General features: G+C 40.0%; 2 protein-coding genes across 2 annotated transcripts in view; one reads left to right on the forward strand and one right to left on the reverse strand.

Moving 5' to 3' along the window:
* GADL1 (GAD like acidic amino acid decarboxylase 1) overlaps positions 1 to 21,761 on the forward strand; it is a gene marked incomplete at its 5' end in the record, with an annotated part of 249,026 nt that overhangs the window by 143,072 nt on the left and 84,193 nt on the right. The gene's annotated exons all lie outside the window — the stretch shown is intronic.
* On the reverse strand, positions 5,430 to 7,170 carry LOC149917439 (uncharacterized). The gene is made up of 2 exons (XM_090142142.1): positions 6,665 to 7,170; positions 5,430 to 6,541 (listed from the first exon to the last, which is right to left on the reverse strand). The coding sequence occupies exon 2, from the start codon at positions 6,450 to 6,452 to the stop codon at positions 5,529 to 5,531; it is 924 nt and encodes a 307-aa protein (XP_089998268.1). The 5' UTR covers positions 6,453 to 6,541; positions 6,665 to 7,170; the 3' UTR covers positions 5,430 to 5,528.

Consider the following 21,761-nt stretch of genomic DNA (forward strand, 5'->3'; position numbering starts at 1 on the left):
TGTTATTGTTCCCTTTTGTAGGTAACTGCATTTTTGCACATTGGTAAATACCATAATTCTCTTCTGCTTGTCAAGATGTACTTACCTACAAGCGTGGGGCTTCGAAAGAGGCTATTTAAAATCACAATTTTTCAATCTGGATTGGCATGTACATGCCCCCCTAAATAGGAGTCATTGAGACGGCAGTTTTGAAATCCTTTAAAAAACCACCTCTCTCTCCTGATGTGTCTGAGCACTTACTGCTGGAACCAGTTAAACTAAGGGAATATTTATAGCACCAGTGAGAGAATAAAGTTGGTCTCTTAACTGTGACAGAGCCCATTTCAGTCCTGTCAGCTGTCCGCCTTTCTTAGCAGAATATCAGAAAGGAAGTTCTGCTCAATGGTGGCTTCATGCTGCTCTCTGCTGCTAGCTGAAGCTCCTGTCAGTGTCAGCGTGAGCTGGTTATTAGGCCCTTCTGTCAGAACCGGCTGCAGCTCCTGCCTTTGATCCCTGGTTCAGTGCATATAGCATCCACTTGCCCTCTTGATTGTGTAAAGCTTATGGAAGTTTTCTAGTCAATGTGCGTGTGGGAGATTTTAAGCATATGCTAATTTTATTGTAAATTATTAACAGGTGAATACGGAAAGATCTGTTTGTGTGATGCTTTTGATACTGGAGAAATCTGATCAGGCGTTTTCCATCCTTGTCCTCTTTTCCTCCCTGTGTGAGTATCTCCTGCTTGGCAAGTGGTCTGTGAAATTGAGAGCTAGCCCCCTCAGTATTCATGGCTGCAAATGCATGAAGGCTGCAATGAGGTTTAGGCAGCTCAGGCTGACTGCTTATGTTGGTGTCTGCACATCTGGCTCTGTGGTCACTGTCACCAGTTCCCTCCCTTCAGGGTGGGACGGGGAGGCCTCACGAACACTTCCTTAGACTTGCTGAAGAGGGCCCAAAGGGCAGCACTTGCAGTGGTACTATATCATTAAGTAAAGTCATAAACATTATTAGGCTTATTTTCAGGATGTTATTAGGATGATTGTCCATAGGATTAAGGGCCACAAGCTCTTTTAGTCCTGAAAGAGTAACACGTTTCTTTTATTCTGTATGAAGGAATTCACAGACATGTCGAATCTTATGATTTCTCAAGACGTTCCTGCCATGGAGCCTCATCCCCTTTTCCTTGCCTGCCTGTTCTTTGTCTTACCCATCTCCTGTGCAACACCTTACCCTACCCTTCTTGGAACCTGGTCATGGAGGATGTGTGTGACCAGTGTGGTCTATAAATTTGTTGTTGTACCTGGTGTGTGAGTGGTGGAGAGTCAAGGCTACAGTGCTGCCATGAAGCAGAGATAGGCCGTCTTGTGAGATCCAGTACTTGAAAGAGATTTCCAGAACTTCCTCAGCAGGAGCCAGATCCACTTCTCTAACACACACTGAAGGCTTTAGGACTTGAATACTGGGGAAGAGGCAGCTTGCAAAGAAAAGATTGATATCAGAAAGAAAAACAGAACAAAAGAAAACAAAATGATCTCATTAAGTGAAGGCAATGCAAATAACTTCTTTGAGAGACATAAGTGACTCTCAAACAAAATTTTTGCTATTCTGAGGAATCCAAAGGTACCATCTGGTACAATAGGTACTTCAGCTGCACAGATCACAGAATTTGAGAAAATGACCAACGTCCCCTGTGCAGATTCCTGCTATTAGCTGCGGTGTAGAGAATATAGTTATTTCCCCCCTGCAAATTAATCCTGCATATGCTTGTCTGACATATGAACTTTAAAAAAAAAATTGATTTATTTTTTTTCAGGTCCAGAAGCTCTACATTTGCTGACACCCCAAGTTCCTCCAATTAGCTGTCAGAACTTAAATCCAGGCTCTTTGATTCATGACCATGTCTTCTTTCCATTATGCCTCAGCACTGATACCCTACACATGGAATTCTGGAATTTGATTCTGAACTTCACAGTCTTGGCCTCTCCTTCTGTGTGCGCATACCCATGGGTACTATGTCCTTATATGCTCTCAATTGCTATCTCTGTTTAGGGATTCTTGAATGATATTTCTGGGACTTGGAATTTGCTCTTTTGGATTCTCTTGGCAGAGAGTCCTGATCTTGGTCCTCTGCCTGCTTCCTTTGGCCTTTAGCCTTTGCAGTGGTATGTTCTTCTTTCCTGAGACCTCTCTTCATCTCAGCTGCCTTGGAGAACTCTGACTTTTCCCATCCTTTGCCCTCTGGTTTTGCAGAGACTGATCTAATTTGAATCTGAATTGATATTACAGGGAATTCGATTTCTAAAAAATCTTGCTCCTGAAGTTCTCTTTTTTGCTGTTTCCCTCTGCTTTTCATTACCTCTATTTAGCATCTTCATATTTAGTCTGCTTCACAGCATTTCATCTACCTGATGATGTTAAATCAATTAAAAATGTTTTGTGGATTCCTGACTTAGTTTTAACATTATATAACTATCAATATAGGGAACATTTCTGAAAATTAATAGGAAAAAAGTTATATTCTATCCTACTATTGTTTAAAATAAAAACCCTAAAAACATCCGTTGCATTTGAGCATAGACTACTGGAGCTGAAAATGTCCCTGTTAGAATAAACATTGTGGAAAAATTTGTCCTGAGATCATTAATGACTTCAAAATACAACAGTTAATTTTCATTTCCCTTCCTCTTGAAAAAGAATAAATAAGGTGTTGTAGGGGCAGTGACTATGTCTCCAATACTAGATAAAATGGGCCAGGGAACATTCTTTGCTCTTAAGCCAAATAGTGTAGCTTAGATCATATTAACATGATATTTCAGTACTTAAAGGGAGCTTATAAAAAAGATGGAGAGCAACCTTTTACAGGCAGATAGTAAGACAAGAGGCAATCAATTTAAACTTAATGAGATTTAAATTAGATATTAGGGGGAAATTATTTAGTCAGAGGGTGGTGAGGCATGGGCACCGGCTGCCCAGAGAAGCTGTGGATGCCCCATCCATGAAAGCATTCAAGGCCAGGTTGGATAGGGCCCTAGGCAGCCTGGTCCAGTGGATGGCAGGGGCTGGAATTGGATGGGCTTTAAGGTCCCTTCCAACCCAAACCATTCTATGGTGCTATGAAATACTCTTTCCTTCGGAAAATATGATAGCAGAGCCCAAATTATTTGGTAAGAACAAGCCATTACTGTTAACATGCTAACACCTACATATCATAAATAATTATGGTCCAGAAATCAGGTCAGTACCCTAACCCTGCTTAGAGTACAGTATATAATTATTAAGATTGAAGTTCTTCAGTATTTTAAGTTCTACTGTTGTACATTATAATGATGATCACTGTGACAGCAGGATTGTGACGTGATAATGGTTATCAACAATGCTGACCAGCAAGGCAAAGAACATTTGCTATTTATAGCTAACAGTTTTCATCGAGAGTAAATAAACTTAGAAAAGATGTGAACACTCTCCCTCTGTAATTACTCCATCAACTTTAGATGGATTTCATATTCTCTGACTACAAATATGTAAGTGGGAAAAGAAACCTTTACTACCTCAAGGGGAAAAAAAAAGGATGACCTTTGCCTTGGAAGTGTTACCTCAATTTGAATACTAATTTCTTTTTGGACCAAAGTAGTTTATTCCTATGGAAACTTAGAACTTGCACGCTGCTGCTCTAAGACAAGTATTTTCAGGCTTTTGCCTTGAGGTATCTGTCCTCAACAATATTGGTCATGTAGCCATAATCCTGTGCTTTTGTACAAGCCTTCCTTTTTGTTCCTAAAAATGCATGTTTCTCAGCTTAGTTATAAGATGACCTAACATATATATCTCCTGTAACTTCATCTATTCATTTAATGGTCAGTGCAATCCAGCAACATATGTCAGAATTTTCGCCCCTTCAATTTCTGTTGCAGAGAAAAGAATCACAAGTTCAACATGTGACAGGTCAGAGATGGACAGAAAAACAAAGTCACAATTAGCATTCCTGGGGTGATTTTCATCCCGTTCATTTTTACAGCTTGACAGGACAGTATTGTTTCATAGATCTCTGATCTGAAAGTCATGAGTGTCAAAATGGACCAGTGCTCCCTTCCTCTGTGTCATAACTATTATCTTAATTTATTTTTCTGCTTTTAACTCTCTCATTTTGGTTAAAATACAAAGGGATCTGGGAATTCCAGGTGATATTTTTTTTTCCTAGAAAATTCCAATTAATATAGTTTCTGATAATCAGAGAAGTTAATATGTATTAAAGTAGTATTATCTGATCATTTTGAGGTAGGTTTTTTTTGGTTTTGTTTCCTGCATCTTGATCTTTGCAGAGACGCTTTTCTGACTGCTGTATAGAAACATTTAAGATATGGAGGACATTTCTGCACTGTGTGGTGAAACTCATCCCATTGACCTCTGATATACTGTTGGCCTGCACTCACACGTGCAGGTGTGAAGATATTAGCCCAGAGCTCTGCAGAACCCTCTGTCAAGCAATGCTGCCTAAGAACCACAGGTTATTATGTTGTATCCACGTTTTCCAGAACTACTCTGGGGAAAAACATTTCTCCACTAGGCATGGCAGCTTCCATGCAGCAAACAGGACACACTGGTTCTTCTTCCCTGTGCTGGCAGATTCCATCTTCCAAATCTCACTGGCATCAAAGAGAGGGGCTTCTTTGGAGCACAGAGATCACTCCCAGCCCATACAAACAAAATTATTGTTTTTATATTTCCCTCTGTACTCACTAGGAAAAAATATGAAAAAAAGAAAAAAAAAAAGGAAAAGGAAAAGATTGTTGCAGTCCAGCAGAGTGGTTCTTCCTAGACCAACTGCAGATCATTTGTCTGTTTGCACAAATGCATTACGTATTGGGAAAATTGTCCCATGTTTCAGCATGGCTTGTTTGACTGCATCCCCATGAGCTTTGCAAAAAGTACAGTGGGGAGGGAGCCAGGAAGCTCTGAGCCTACAAAGATACCTGAAAGAAAGGCTTTCCTTAAGATGATTGTGGTCCTATAAGTCTCACTTCATTCCTTAGCCTTTCCCCAACCTTTTTGCACCCTTTTGTCATCTAACTGCTTATTGCCAATAGCTTCAAGCTACTCAGGACACAGCTTCACTTAGCTGGAAGAGTTTGGCCACTTAAATGAGTCTTCCTTTACGAATGGGAACGTAATGTAGAATGTTGATGATTCCCCTGAAAAATAATCTGATCTTCTCCAAGGTAGCTTTGACTGGTGTAAATGGCTTTTTAATATGTATAGAATATCAAAAATTGGATTGGATTTCTATGTATTTAATATTATGCTTGGATTTTTAATAGGATATAAAATGAGAGCCATTAAAGAGAATAAAAAGTCTCTCCAAAAGAAAATCAGAAACATTCAAATGGCTACATATTGAGAAACACCTTCTAAAGGAAGCTGTTCAGAGACAACAAAATGTTTTCTTTGTTATTTTTTATTTTTATTTTCTCTCAGAAGCAGACTGAGAGATTGATGTCAGCCTCCCAGCCCGCCTGAGCCACAGTGCCCAACGATGGGGTGCCATTCCGGTGCTACTGCCGGGGCGGCCTCTTGCGGGGTGGGGATGAGTCCTGGGGGCTGCTGCGGGCCTTCCTCTTCTGGGGGCACCGGGGCCCCCGAGGCGGGTGGTTCCTGCCCTGGGCAGAGGGGCCTGCTGCTTCCACCCGCCCCGGCTCCTTGTGCGGCTCCTCCTCTGAGGACACAATGGTGGTGCTGGGGTGCCCAGGACCCCCAGGAAGGATGCCAGGGAGCTCCTCAGGGCTTGCAGGGTTGATGGAGTGACCTGGGCCAGAGGCAGGAGGCTCCTGATGGGAGGTGATGGGGCTGGGGGTGGCCATGGGGCTATCATGCCCTTCATTGGCACGGGTATCCTGGGGGTTCTGCTGCCAGCGGATCTCTGGGCCATACAGGGCTGTGGCGATGATGATGAGCCTCCTCACAAAGTGCACCGTGAGGCCTCTGAGACTGAGCTGCAGCTCCCGCTGCAAGGCTGCCTCATCAAGTCCATATTTGCATAGAAAGCCCAGAACAATGCTCTGCCTTGCTTGCACTTCCCACCACCCATCGACAGGCATCCTCCTGATTTCCTGTTGGAGCCACTGAAGCAGGGGTTTGAGGTCTCGTGGGTGTTCTTGGAAATAAGCAGCCCAGACCTCAGGTGGGAACCTGTGCTCAGGAGGCAGGAGGATTGGCTCTGCAGGCTCCTGCTCGCCCTGCAGGCCATAACCTGAGTGCGCTGTGGGCTGTGGGACAGGGCACTCAATGTAATCGTCCTCTGACCTCACTGAGTATCGGATGGTCCTGATCTTGTGTCCACATGTGGCACATCTTGGCTTTTTCCTCGCCCACCAGAGCGCACAGCCATAGCAAAGTTGGTGGAGGCAGGGGGTTGTGTAGGCAACATCATCTTGATTGTGCCCACAGATAGGGCAGGTCCAGTCTGATGGCACCTCCATCACCCTGGGCTGTGTAGTGGGCTAGGGAAAGCTGAGTTTGGAAAGCTGCTCCCCTCACTGGTGCTGCAGCAGGCAGAAGGTGTCACAAACTGCAAGAGAGGCTGTGGTCACTTGCTGTCCCAGGGGCAGGCAGCAGCTATGTCTCAGTCCCTCAGCAGCAACCCCCACTACTCTTCACTGGCCACCCTGGGTTCATGTCCCGCACCACTCACCTGCACTGCTGCAAGCATACCCCACAGAGCCCCAGCTGCCTGAACCAGGCAGGGCCAGGGACACACAGGCAATGCTGTGGGATGGGCACCAAGAACTGCTGCCGGCAGCCCCACAGCACAACAAAACCAAGTGCTTGTTGCGCGCTCCAAGTCTCGCAGCTGTGCTCAACTGGAGTCCAGGCATGAGTCCACACTGGTCTCTGCCAGCACCCAAATTTTTTCACAAGTCAATGAGATCACAGTCATCTCTTGCTGACTTCACAGCCACTTGGCTGGTGACCTCACAGTGTACGGCTGTGTGTATCTGGGCACCAGTCTGGGTCTCCATCAATCTCCATTGTTCAGTGATTTTCTTTTGTAATGGTGATACATCTGGGAAAATAAATATTGCATGTATTATCTCCCCAAGAACCCATCTTTCATGAACTGTTTACATATTTCAAAACTTAGAGAGACAATTTTTTGCCTGTTCTTGTTTGGATGCAATAAAAATTGCAATTTCTACATCAGGTTTGTTTTCTTATACCAAATTCTCATATCACAGCAGGTTGTTTGTTCACACTTTTCTGTGCAACTTACTCTATGGGGCATGGCTTTAGCAGGAGGCTGACCTAGATGATCTCCAGAGGTCCCTTCCAATCCTCACAATTCTGTGATTCTGAGTGATTCTGCTTCTGTTATTATCAACAATAAAAGAGTTATTAGTTCACTGAAGTGGAGCATAGACTAAAAATGTTGGGAGTTAGCAGTCTGCAATATGTAAGCCTTTAATGCTTTTGATTCCCAAGCCAGTAGTTGACAAGAATGGGCACAGTGCTGTCAAAGATGTGGGGAGAGTCTTGCAGTCCAGTTCTGGATTTGACTTTGACCTGGGTCTGCTCAGCCAGCAGACAAATACTCCTCCTCTACTCTCCATCCATATACAGAATTTGTACTGTTTAGTAAGTGGTAGTAACTAATATTGAACAGTATTTGTTCTGACAAGGGGGAAGTTCCTGACAGGCTTGTTCAGAAACTGAAGCATCTGTTCACTCAGCCACTGAAGAGTATGAGAGGATAGGAGGAAGCTCCACTGGGAAGCTTCAGAGCATAGTGGTGAACATGAGCTGGATGCAGTGAGCAGCATCACTGAAGGAGTAAAGAGAGGCAACCTTGTCCACGAGCTTCTTCACCTGGAGCTTGGCAGCTAATTTTCTTTCATCACTGGTAGCTCTACTGAGACTATGGCCAAGCAAGGGAATGTGACAGGTGATAACTTATCAACTTGGTAAAGCTGCCAGAACTGTGTATTTGCTGTTCAGGCTAAGCAGTTGCTAAGAAAACAGCTGCACTGATTTAAAATCTTACAGTCCCTTTGCTGTCTGCTACTCTCCATCTGCCAGCAGTTACTATTCCAGCAGGAGACCTGGCAGAAAGAAATGTGTACCCATGCCTCAGCCATTCCCATTCACACAGTCTGGCATCTTCACGGATTCCCATATTCCTTGGTATTGCAACAGTCAGACCCATTGGGAGATAATGTGATTTTGTTTTAACCTTGGTGAGCAGGGCTTAAAGTACTAGCACTTTGTATAAGAATTAAATTTAAATTGGTTTTAATTTCACATGTCTTTAAATGGATTTTAAATCACTCTTGGTTAAATTAATGTTACTTCATTGTGAAGTTAAATCCTCAGATTCATATCTGAATATTCAGAAATGTGAGCTGTTGAGATTTCTTTTCTTTACTCTGGAATTATGATTTTGCTTCAGATGGAAATAACAGTTGTTGGTACTGCGCCATCATAAATGTATGTTGTTTGAATCTTTATTGCACCAGATCAAATGCTTCTATGCAAACCACGAAAATGAAATCCAACAAAATTGCCTTCATTAAGGTGTAAATAAAACCATTTGCTGTACTTACAAAGGCATTCCCAACCTGCTTTTGGCATAAAATGTGTCTTTTACAGCCTATCTTGGCGCACACGTCTCCTGCCTACCAATTATGAATGCCTTAGGGTGACCAAGTAAGCAATAATTCCAGCTGCTCCTGACAGAAGAAGACACTGCTGCACTGCATTATTTTTCTGATGAATGTATGTTCCCAATAAGCTGAAACAGGTTTTGGATCAGCAACATCTGCAACAACAGGGATTTAGAAAGTGGGTCAGGTATATTGATGGAGGAGAATGGGTGACAGAGAGTGTGTCTGAGTATAAATGTGGATCTACTTATGTCTTCATATTTTCCCCCAAATACTTCAATAATTGATTCAGGTCCTCTGACTGTAGTCGTAGAGGGAGCTTTCAGTATAAAGTGCTTTACTCAGAGCTTTAGTCACCACAGCAGAAAATTTGACTCTGTTACAGTTAATAGTAATTCATTCACTTGAGTTGTGTAGGACAGCATTTTTCTCTGTAATTCCTATAGTAGTTCAGGTCAGGATCTATGTAGCACATCTAGATTGGGCCATTTGCCCTCAATACCATTCCTTACAATTGTTTGTGGAATTGCACACATGGCAAGGACAGTAGATTGTTTGAAGTTAAAAATATCTCAAATAAAAAGGCAAATTTCAAGAGGGAAAGGACTAACATCTGTGGATTAAGGACTAAAATCACCTAGAGAAAGAGGTAGAAGGAAAAACTGTTGTTTCGAGCTTGGCGTTAATATATCAGTCAGCTGGGTGGGAGGATGTTGTGAAAACATCTGCAGTGTGAAGTTTGATTCCCTAGGGTGAGAAAGGAGATGGTAAAAGCAACAGTAGCTGCAGTCAGCCTGAGAAATCTCTGCTTTTCTAGTTTATTTTAACAGCAGCATTGTGCTTATGTTGTGTTGATGGCTCTGGAGACTTTCTAGTTTTCTTTTCAGTGTCCAGGCAGGACAGATTTGGAGCATGCTTCCTGGGAGCTGTCCTTGAAGTTGGCTTGTGCATACACTGGAAAGGCTGTCTAGAGGGAACAGAGACCTGGAAGGAAGCACCTGGGCCATCAAATGTACTCCTTTGCAGTAGTAAGCAGCCCTGTGATAAATGTTTAGTACAGGCAAGCCAACAGAAATGCTACTCTGCATATATCCCAGGAGCCATAGAACACTCCTCTCAAACATGTAGTAACAAAAGTCCATAATACAAAAGCTAGAGAAATAAAAGCATACCATGCCACAAGAAGAGAGCAGAAGAAATCTGGGGCATCTGTGTTCAGACTCTAAACCACTGGGAGAATTTGACTCCTAAAGAAATTTGGAATGTCTTACAGGGTAAACAATCCCTCATGCTATTGATGCAGATCAAAACCTTCCAAGCCTGCTCTGCCAGTTCACCCTGAAAGAAGTATTTGGCTCCAAATCTGGAGAAGAGCTTAACTTGATGCCTAAGCAAGATGCATCGTCATTTGGATTTATCCTCCATGCGTATTCAGTTTTCTCATTGGCCTCTGTCTTCTCAGACAGCCAATGAAGTTCTCTGGTAGTATCTATTATGGACACAGAGATATTGAGACAAACAAGGAGCTGACTAGACACAAACTCTTATGTTGACCCTTGCTCTCCAGTACAGAGGTCTTTTAAATACTGTCAAATTGGAAAAACAACAGCAAAAACAAGATTATAAAAATAAAATAAGCTAACTTCCTTTTTATGTTTATTTTCCAGTTAGTCCATGGTGCAAGGGGAGGGAGAAAGGGCTCATTAGAGAGTAGTCAGGAGTCTAGTCTGTTGGCTGTCCTGTGTTGCCACCATACATGTCTAGCTTCTTTTTCATTGCTGTCTATAGTAGTGAGGATCAGATGGAAAATCTGGTCTCCTCAGAGACCAGATTTTTACAGATTCAAACCCTTGAGGTGGGACTGCTGTCAAACTAGGCTAACTTAGACTCTATATCATAAACAACAATGCTAAATTACCCCATGGGGCTTAAGACCATTGAAGACCATATACTTCTGGCCTTTAAATAAAGTAGAAGCAAGCAGATGGAGAGGTGCTATAAAAGAGAATTCAGGTGAAAGATTCAGTCCATTCTTTACACTGAGAGATTGTATATGGCATTCTGGAGTGGGGCACAGCAAAGAGGGATCAGTTCTGCAGTGGTTATGTTGTACTGGGGCAGAAAGTAAGGCATTTCAGCACATGAGGGAAGCTGAACTCCAAGATGCAGACCTTGGAATTGTCATGTGTAAATGGACCACTTGTTCATAATGGATGCTAAATACTTGGTATAAAATACCTTAATGTAGCAAAACTTCCATATTCTTTTTAGTGCTGAATAGCTTTTGGAAGACCTCTGAATGCAGTCCTGTTTTTACTGTTTTGCTGTAACCTTTTTACAGAATTGAATTTTTGGATTGGTAAGGGAGGAAATACTGATTAGCTCTCTCTTTTGATAGCCTATCTTATAATAAAATTAATTAGTGCCTAACTTTTATTGTTGTGAGAATTAGGATACTGAAAAAAAGCCTCAGAGTAGCAAAATTAAAAAGGTGAGATTTTTCTAATGATTCTGTGTTGGTCAGACACTAATGTATTTCTTCCAACAAATTTGATTTTCTTTCGAAAACAAAAAGAGAGTTCTCTTTGGGATACTTCAGTTCCATTATTGCACCAGTTCTTACTAGCCCCTGAGAAAATGGGAGCAGTAAACTGTAAAAGAGATCCAAGGCTAGACTTGTTAGGCAAAAATTCCTGTTTGCTATTAATAGAGATTTCTGTTTGAAAATGAATGGTGCAGTTAGTGCCATTGATTCACTGACATCTGAAATGAAATTAAAGTATCCAGAGTGGAACAAAAGCCCTCATTGCCACTTTGTCACTGTAAATGAACCGAGTAACAAGGGACTGGGATTAAAAAATATGTTAATGGATATACAGAGAACGGTAAAAAATGATAGCAGTTGTGTCCATTATTCAAATACTGTAATAAAAAGCCTTAGTGGGTCATCTTGTACAACTGGAAATAATCTGAGATACCTAGTATTTCTGCAGTAGGTAAATTTATATTAGTGGACTAAAACTATTAATTGAAAAGTTCTGAACTGTAGGGATTGACCTTTGAAGAGGAATCTAATAGCTACACGATTACAAAGAATTATCTATATCAATATAAGCAACTCTATTTTAGAAGTCAATTGAGAATGTTGTTTTGAGCTACTGATTTTGCACTTCTAAATAGCAGTGGTAACAGAGCATGTTTCAGTGATTTTCTTAGTTTTTCTATATGTCTCACTTCTACACTGACACTAAAACCGTTACAAATAGATTACATACGTGAAAGATACAACATATGTAAAATTGCATATTTTGATCACATGTTGCTTTTGATATTAAATGTTTGAAGTCATTTATGATTCAGGAGGGAATGTAACTGATTTCAATGGGACAGTTTTGGAGTATGTAATTTTATGGCATCTTTATGACTAAGTGTGTTATGTTCCACTCTGTATTGCTTTACATAAGAAGACACAAAAAGAATGTGTTAAAATGATGCATTTGCTCTTTCTTTAATTTTTACCAGTATGTACAAGATTATATACTTGTCAGATATTCTCTGCTGTTCGTTTATTTGAAAATGGTACTGGCATCTTTCCTAAAACAAAGGCAGAAGGTCATTTTCATTTCTTTCAATTGTACTGCTGGTGGGCTTTGTACTTAGTGACTCATCTGGCTCTGTTCTTCCTGATATGGCTGTAGAGTAGTTTTTTTTTAATCTGTATCCTTCTGTGTTGTCAAGCACAGAAGACTACACAGTGTTGTCATCTCTACTATTTTGAGTACAACTTGTTGAGTGAGCAATTACAGTTTGCATTTCTCTACCTGTGAAATCCAAAGAGATCTCAAGATAAAAGATGTCTTAGGAAAGAATTCCTTAAAAAATTGAATGGAGTGTGACTCTGGAGAAAGTCAGTTCTGAATGAAGTAAAAATAGTTATTGGAAATAATCCCTCTTCCTGCTTGGGTATCCTGAGACCAACACACTCTATGAAAAAGGGTCAACATAACTGCCAGATCCAGGACTTGGAAACGTTTCTTCAAGCTGCAGCTTTTGTTTTGCAAATGACTATACATTTTTCTTAAATTTTCTCTCAACAAGAAGTCTTAAAAATACACCATGAATTGCTGTTTGCAAGAGGACAGTTCACAAAATCTTAGTATCTTCATTTTTTCCAGTGTTTGATGGTGGAAGTAAGAGCAACACACAGGCTCCTGTTCAGCTGTTCAGTTATGAATATCTTTGCCAAAGTGAAAATGCAGCTGAAAACTGCTAAAAGCCCCTATTGGTTCAAAGTTCTCCCATTTGGTCATTTGTTTGCACGCTACCACTTCTACACTGGAAACTGTGGTTTCTTTTTTCATAAGTGTATTAATCACATTGCCAAAGTTCTGTAAGTACACACCTCACACCTCTACTCCACAAAAAGGTGGTGCTGTACTCATTAAGTACCACATCTTCTGTTGCATATGTTCTCAAGAAGACCTCTCCTAGCTTTGCACCTATCAGCAGAAACAGCTTGTGCTTTTAATGAGTGCTTTTGGAGGAAGTGCTTCTAGTCCTGAAGCTTTTCTACTATTCACGTGGACTTAGGACTTCTTTTTCTTACTTTCTGATTTTTTTTTCCCCTTCTGTGTAGCAATTCTAAATCACTGGCTCATTCTCAGCCTCAAAACATTAAATATACTCCAGGTGCAGGATATGGGAATTCAGATGCAAGCTCTCTCAGGAGTGCACTAGCTAACTTACTTTCAGAAAGCTGTTGGAAGTATGCTGATCTTTCTGTATTGTCTGGATGCAAGCTGTTTTCTTTAATCTAACAATAGGGACTTATGAAAAGTTATTTAAGAGCTGAATATACTAAGAAGAGTGAGCTGCTTAGTATAATTCTTGTCCTGAGAGGTGCTTATATTTCTCATTTATCTCCTTTGATCTTAGAAAAGATGCTTTGTCACAAATTAATCTTTTTATCCTCACAAGAAAATAGTTACTGGGGAAATAACTGAAAAGAAATAAAACAGACATTACAGACATTCCAGATATACACTGTATTGTGCCCAACTTCCAGATGTCTCTGTTTCTTGGTCTTTAGCTTGAATTTGCAAGGTCAGCTTGATGCGTAGTTCAGAACTCTGAATGCTACATGGAAACGAGGTGGATCAGGACAGATTCTCATTGCATTTCAATGTGCTCCCATTGGTAGTAATAGGTCACTTCATGTTCTGCATAGAGCTCTCACATTAAAACTCCTTCCAGTTATTTTAACACTCTGGCATAGCTGTGCTTTTTAACCAACAGTGTAGAGAGAGACAGAAGAGCCACTGAACACCTTCACTTCTGCCTCTGCTGCTATGGGAAATCTGGGAAGAATGTAGATGTTGTACTGTGGGATGTGGTTTAGTGGGGAAATATTGGTGGTAAGCGGATGATTGGACTGGATGATCGTGGAGGTCTTTTCCAACCTTGGTGATTCTATGATTCTATGATATAGGCAGAAGCACCTGCTGGTTTCATCTAGCTAATATTGTCCTGATTAAAATGGTCCTCTCCTTATTGCTGCATTATTTCTTTTGAAAGACAGATAAGTACTAGGCCACCTGACTGAAACTGTCTCTAATCTACATGTGGTATTTGCATTATTTAATTTATTAATTTATTTCTTTATCATTGTAAAGTAATAATAATAATAATAATTGTTCTAGATGTAGGCTGATGACATCTGTTACTTTCATCCCTGTGCCTAGTCTTTATATCCCAGTCATTCGCATCAATTCTTGTTACGCCTGCATACAGCAGATTTCTTTTCACCTCAGACTTCTTCAGCCATAACAGGTCTTAGCACGCTTAGAAGAAACTGTGCCAGGTAACATCAGACCTTAAGAGGGTTCAAAAAAAACACTTTTTTTTTTCTCCTGAATGCAGTTTTGTGATGCTTGATATACACTGCTTGTTCAAAGAATTCTACATTTGCCATGCACAAGTGACTGTTGGAGTCATTTCATTTGCAGAACCCACAGGCTCCTTTTTTTGCTAAATAACACTGCTCAGCATGTTCTGAAATTGCCTGCTGCTTTGCATCCTTCTGAGTGTTATGTGGTCCATGACTCTGGTTTTGCAACCAAAAAGAATTCATATAAAATCTGTCTTGAATTGATATAACCTTCATTCTTTTCCTGAAGTTTACAGAGACAGGAATGTCACGCATTAACTCTTTTTACTGCAGGTGGTTACATGTCCTGGAGGGCAATGCAGTCGAGTTCCACTTGCAGTATCTGTATGTACTTCTAAGTGGTTCCACACAGTGCCTTGCACTCGATGATGTGTTAGACCTGCTTGAGTGCATTTCTTGAGCTTATGCTATCTTTTGGTGACTGCATGTTACAAAGGACATAGATCTTGGTTTTAGAAACAATATTCATGCCTCTCATTTTAAGGCTTGCTAATGTGAAAATTACAGCTTTTGCCATACAAGTATTTCAGGATGGCATATACTTAGCCTGCTCAAAATTTCCAAGTTGTTCCTTTTCTGGAAAGCACTGTATGTATGTATGTGTATATATATATATATATATATTTTTCCTAAGTACCAAACATGAAACTACTTTATGTGGAAAACCAAGAGTATAAGGTTTTTTTTTGACTTTTTATGTAAGGGTGGAGAGTTTGCCCCTTCTCTACCTCATCTCTGCTACTGCTGAGCTCTACAGATTTCATTCTCTCAAAAGTACCTAGTGAATGAAGCTTGATTCTACAAAATACTCTTGAGAAGAGCCATCATGGGAGAGTCTAACTAATGCAGCTTACTCTGATGGGTGAAATCTTGTGGTTTTACTAATTGCATCTTCAACTTTCATTATCTTAATTCATGGGTTTTATCTGTTGACTTCCAATATAAACCAAGGATCTGTTCTGCCAGCACATATGATCATCTATGATAGATAGCCTTGCACACGGTAGCGCTCTGGCTACAGCAGTGTGTAGCTCCATTTGGGCCACATGCCAAATACTCAGCCTTGAGGAAGAGTCTGCAGCTTGCATTGCATATTGTGCTACTTCTACTATGTCTTTAGCAATATCCAGGCTTTGTAGCTTAAAGATAGTGCATACATCCCCACACTAGCTGCAGTGACCAGAGCAGAACATTGTCTGGAGTTTCTCTAATTTATTTCTGTCCCTTCATTGTGATCTGTTTTGCTACCCATGCTTAAAGAGGCTTATTAACAAATCTGTGTGTAAAAAAAAAAAAAGCACCTTTGTATATGAAAAACAGCCTGTACAAATGAAAGCACCCTTTTTTTATTAGTTATTTTTCCCCAAGCTTTTCTGTCTAAAACACAGTGAATGTATGAATTATACTGAATCGAAGATTCAAAGATTTTGGTAATTCTGTAAACCATAAGAATGAAGGCTGCACAATCTTTTTCTTTGTCATCAACAAACTCTTGAGATGAAATTAGTCTGGAACTTGAAATAACCTCATTTATTCATTGCAGTACTTGAACATTATTTCCTTATTGCTTCTGCTTACTCTTTTGTCTGCTTCATTCAAACAGCACTAATCGGTTGATAGTCCTATTTTTAATTTGTGGGAGTGATTTAATTCCTCTGAATTACAGAAGGGGCAAGTGACTTCATAAACTTGAGTAATGAGATTTGTTAAGCATTATTTATCATGAGGATCTTTCCTAGAGAACATATCCACTCTAAGAAAATATCTAATTAAAACATAATGGGTGAAGCAGCTTGCTGATTCCCAAATCCTTCAAGGTTCCTCCTCTTATTAGGTTTTGTATTCTTTTGCCTTCCACCAGAGTCACTGTTAGAGATATGGGATATGGGACGACCTGGTTGGCCAATGCTAATTAAAGCAGAATGTACAAGATATACCTGTCCTTCAAAAATAGTATTACAGTTTCAAAATCAGGCACCTTAGGTAGTCTGTTCTTTAATAATAAACATTCTGAGGCTTCTTTTATTAAACATGAGAATAACATTCAGATCTGTAATTATCGTTATTGTCTTGAATCAGCAAAAGTCAGTTTTGAAAGGTTACATGTTAAAGGATTATAAACAGCCTTATTTAAATCCCCCTACATTTTTTACAAGAAAATATAGGTGTGATTTTCTAAATTTAAATACATAATATGGGTATATAAACTGGGTCTATCAAACCACAACAGACTTGCCAGAAATTTGAGAGAACTTCCATCTGAGCAGCCAATGAGGATAAAGCTGGTGACATGCAATTGCTGCAGTCCAGCTCAGGTCTGTGGTGGGGTAGTGGGACATTCTTTCAGGTTCCCTGTGCCTTCTTCCACCTGCACTCTTCGTAGCATGTATGATCTCTGGATCTCTGAAGATGCTACATCCAGAAGAAGATGTGTGTGTCTCAAGAAAATTACATTTGATCACCTCTGATACGCTGAATAATATTCCCTAATATCTCTGGAGAGTGTCCTGTAGCCATATTTTGCTGCTTGAATTCAATATTCTTACTGCTGACTTTGTTGTCCTTGCTGATGCCTTTAGGGTCTGAGATTCACCTATTGATGTTTTGTTTTTTCAAGCCTTGATGTTCCGAACAATGTGTTTTGCCAGCCAGCTAATGTAATATTGTTCCTTTGAAGGCATCACATGTTGAAACTTGAGAGTCTAACTAGTTCTTCACTTCACTGTATAGAATGATCAGCCTTCACCTTTGGTTGGCCTCCAGTAGAAAAGCAACATTATGCCTCTGGGCATCAAAAAGGTAATGAATGCCCTTCAACCTCTTAATGCTTTTTTTTTCCTGTCTCAGTTACCTGCACCAGACTACTAATGTTTGAGTTCCATAGGTGATACTGATACCAACAGAGGTAACCATGACACTTCAATTTTTAATGCCCTAGGATCTGATTTTCGGAACAGCAGTAATCCTGTGGGTTTTGTTTACCCCATTTAGAGTTGGGAATACTATGTATTTCTAAAAATGGAGTCCACAGTCTGTTCTGGGAAAAATACAAGGAGCAAAGATGCTTCTTTATGGAGCTTCCAGGTTAGATTTGCAGAAGTATCTACTGATTTTGAAAGCTTCTATCTGTAACATCTTCTAAAGGACATGGGATTTTTCTAACTAAATTCAGAAGTCAGAACCATCGATAGGGTGTTAAGGTTTGCATACCAAATTAGGCAAATACATTTGAGTCCTTTTTGGTTAATATTGTTTTCTTGTTTGAAAAACTTGTTTGAGGCCATTGGTTATCTGTGTAGTTTATAGGAGGTTGTATACTTGATGAAAAAGTTGTTTCTTCATGTAACAAACTTCAGGGAGGGGATCAAATGATGACAATAGAAAGGGCTTTAAGGTTAATGTTGCCATATCAACTTTGTGAGTAGAAAATGGAAGATGCAAGTTCCTAGCAAATACAACAATTTAATTCATTAATGTTTAAATGTAGTTCTCAATAGTTTATGTGCAACACAATTCAGTTGTGTGGTTCTGGCTGCTTTCAGAGAGCTAGGTATTACTTGTTGGTGTCAAACCTTTTAGTCTTCATTGCATTCCACAGCTCATTATGCTTCAGGTGAGGTAACTTGATTCATTTATGCACAAGGTAGGCAAGAAACATAAATTTTTAAAACGGATGTATATTTATTAGTGTAATATTGCATATAGAATTAGTTAACTGGTTTGTCTGCCAGAGTTTCAAAGCTTGCTGTTTAATTGCACATCATTTAAGTCTGATGGCCTGTGTTTTTAGTAGGTTCATGCTTCTGTATTTCTGTTAGCTTCTCCTTAAATTGTTCTGAGCTCCTTTGTGACCTACATGAATTGAAATATAGTCAGCTTAGTGCACTGACAAATGAAAATAGGAGACTAATGTCAATTGTCTTTTGATACTTCATACTCTGCTTGCCAAGAATGCCTCATGTTTTGTGATCATTTAAAATCCTACATGCTCAGAAAAGTCATCTTTTTCACAGACATTGATTGCAGTCAGCTGTTAAAAAAATATAATATTGGGCAAATGCTCACCAACAGCCACCCTTTTTTATAATTGCTTAGTATAAGAAGAAATAATGAAGTAAGACTGCAAAGAACCTCTTAGTCATATGGTCTGATCTCCTCTTTCTCCTATGTCATTAAATCTCATACATGTAAAAGCACAGAGGTTAGTAACCTGCACTTGGCTAAAACCCGTCTTTCAGAAAAGTAATTTTCCTGGTTGGAAGATATAAAAACATTAAAAATTTCTTATTGCCCTCATGAGCTTGTTCCAGTGTCATACTGTCAATTTAAGAAGAGAAATAGAGTGCTTCATTTGAATTTGTCTGACTTCAGCTTCTATCACAGCTTCTTGTTATGCTATTCTCTGCTAGATTAAAGAGCTCTTCAGAATTCATATTTTTTCTCCATAGAGGTACGCTGTAATCAAGTCAATCTTTTTGATAGGATAAACAGATTGAGCTGTTTAAGTCTCACTTAGCAGCATTTTTCTTCAATTCTTAGATCACATTTTCAGCTCTTAATCTGCCCCCTCACCAATTTTTCAGTAATTTTTCAAAACATGGACAAGAACACAGTATACAAGATTGGTCTCATCAGTGATATATCCAGAGATAAAACCATCTCCCTACTTCCCACTCCCCTGATGCAGTTTAATCCTTCTTGAAACACCGTCAGTGAGGATTTACACCAACAGTGAGGAGCTGGTGACTACAACTCCTAAATCATTTTCAGTAAGTGTAGTCTCCCTTCAGTACGCAGCACCTACAATCCTTCATACTCATTACAGGGATTTGCTTAGCACAGATGTATTTTGTTGGATAAGACCCAGTTTGCCGTTTATTACCCTTGCCGTTTCTGTCATCTTAGTGCCATTTTCTGATGCGATCGCCTTTTCTCAGAAACAGAGCTGTTTGATGAAGGTTGTATACTGTCAGCTACATTTTGTGATCAGTCATTTAGACAAATCTTAGTCAATTTAGCATGTGCTTTAATGATATCGTGTGGTACTACATTTTTCTTTCAGACTATCATTAAAGTCTAAAAACATCAATATGCACTTAGCCAAATGAGCAGTCTCACCAAAGAATAAATTTAGAGAAGTTTGATGAGACCCAGTCTTCATAAAAAAGACTGGAATTATTTCTATTCCTTTATTGGAAATCTTTTTGAATTAAATCTGTTATTCACATCAACTACTCATGCTGGTCTACATTTTGCTGTCAATGCTTTTGTCATTTTCTGACATTAGCACCCATTTGCAATTTCGAAAGTATTCTAAAACATCAGCAGATGAAAGCCCAAGCACCTGTCATGGAAGGGGGGACCGAAAGCTATCCAAGGCTGGTGGTAAGGGAATGGTCATGGTTTCTATCTTTCTGAATTACTAGTAGGCTAGAGCAGTTCTTCATAGTCCCTATGAGACTGACCACTTGTTTCTGTTGTAGTAGTGAAGTATTTACTAAACATATTTACAATTCCTGCATCAGCACAAAACCATTCTGGAACTATATTTACTGATGGGCCAATATCACATTGGGCTCTCTGTTATTTCTAACACTCTTAAAATGTCCTTAGCTGTTTCAACTACAGATTTACCTTGCCTAATAACTCCCCTTATCAATTTTTGATATAGTAACTTGTAATTTGTATCAAGTGGTATTTAAATAATTTCTCTTTGTTTTCCATTTTATTTCTGAATGCCACCTTTGTGTTTTTAAGGGAAAGTTACTACTTTCTGTGATTGAAGAATCATAGTCTTTTGGCCATTTATTAGCAACTCTTAAGAAAGCCCCTCTTTCAGTGTTCTTTTTTTTTTTTTTTTTTCCTCCTGTCTTTCTTGTTTCCCTCAGTACTTTCCTCAGCTTGAGGAAATTAGCTCTTCTGAAGCAGAAGAAATGCATAGTTTTGATTGGGGCTGTTCTTCATTTTCCCACATTGAATACAATCAGGCCATGAACACTTGTTCCCAGGCAACTACTAATTTTTAATTTAGTGATATCTACCATTTTTATCTATCACAGTGAAGTCTGAACACTTATCTCTTACAGTGAAGGATATCTATAGGACTACAAAATTACCTTGTTGAAGTTATTAATGACTTAGTACATGCTGCAGTTGAAGCTAGACAATTTGTATCCTCACAAACAAGGAAAATGAGGATACTATATGTGAATAAATGTTTAATTCACACCTGAATATTTCAGTAGCTTCCAAAAAATCTTTGCCAAACTTTAATCAGGCCTGAATTTTAATGGAAAATGAGCTGTGGGGGGCCTCCGGTAGTTAATTTTGGGATACGTTTAGACTTTGCTGTAGCAACAGCACTAACAATGGTAAAAAAGAATTTTATTTATTTATTTTTTCTTAAGGCAGCAGTTATGAGAAAATAAAGGGAATAGAATTAGGAACACGTGTGTAGCATTGAATGGCATTGGTGTCCTGGAATAAACTGGGATAATGAGGTCAGCCACAGTTCACTCAGAGACCTGGAAGTAGCCTTTGCCGGCTGGTGATGCCGCACCAGGGCTCTATAAGCCGAGGCACACAAGCACAATTGTGTGGGTTTGGCAGAAAAGCCAGGAGCCTGGCAGATCCTGACTGTTAGCACCACTGTTCACCTGCCAGAAGGCTGCCTCTTTTGAAGCCAGACTTTTGAGAATTTGGTCACAAGCAGCAGCAGTCTCCTTCCTTTAGGAAGAAGGAGAGCTCATGGATGTTAATGACTCCTTCCATTAACCTGCTGCAGCCTCTCTAATGTGAGCTGCCACAGGACAGTCATCTCATGAAGGCCTAAGCCTGATCGCAATGTTTTAATTGCACTGTGATTCCTAAAATCAAATTGAAGTGCTTTTTATGCTGATTCTAGCTAGATGTGGCTGCTGCAGCAGAGCCTTTCTACTTTGGGTGGAAAGGTCCAACCATCAAAATGGAGGAGCAATGAAGCTGTGAGGGGCCTGGAGCACAAGTCTTATGGGGAGCAGCTGAGGGAGCTGGGATTGTTCAGTCTGGAGAAGAGGAGGCTCAGGGGAGACCTGATGCTCTCTACAGCTGCCTGAAAGGAAGCTGTGCTGAGGTGGGGGTCAGCCTCTGCTCCCAGGTAACAGTGATGGGATGAGAGGGAATGGCTAGAACTTGTGCCAGAGGAG

Source organism: Phasianus colchicus, chromosome 6 (genome assembly GCF_987193195.1).
Source record: "Phasianus colchicus chromosome 6, bPhaCol1.hap1.1, whole genome shotgun sequence".
Taxonomy (NCBI): Eukaryota; Metazoa; Chordata; class Aves; order Galliformes; family Phasianidae; genus Phasianus; species Phasianus colchicus.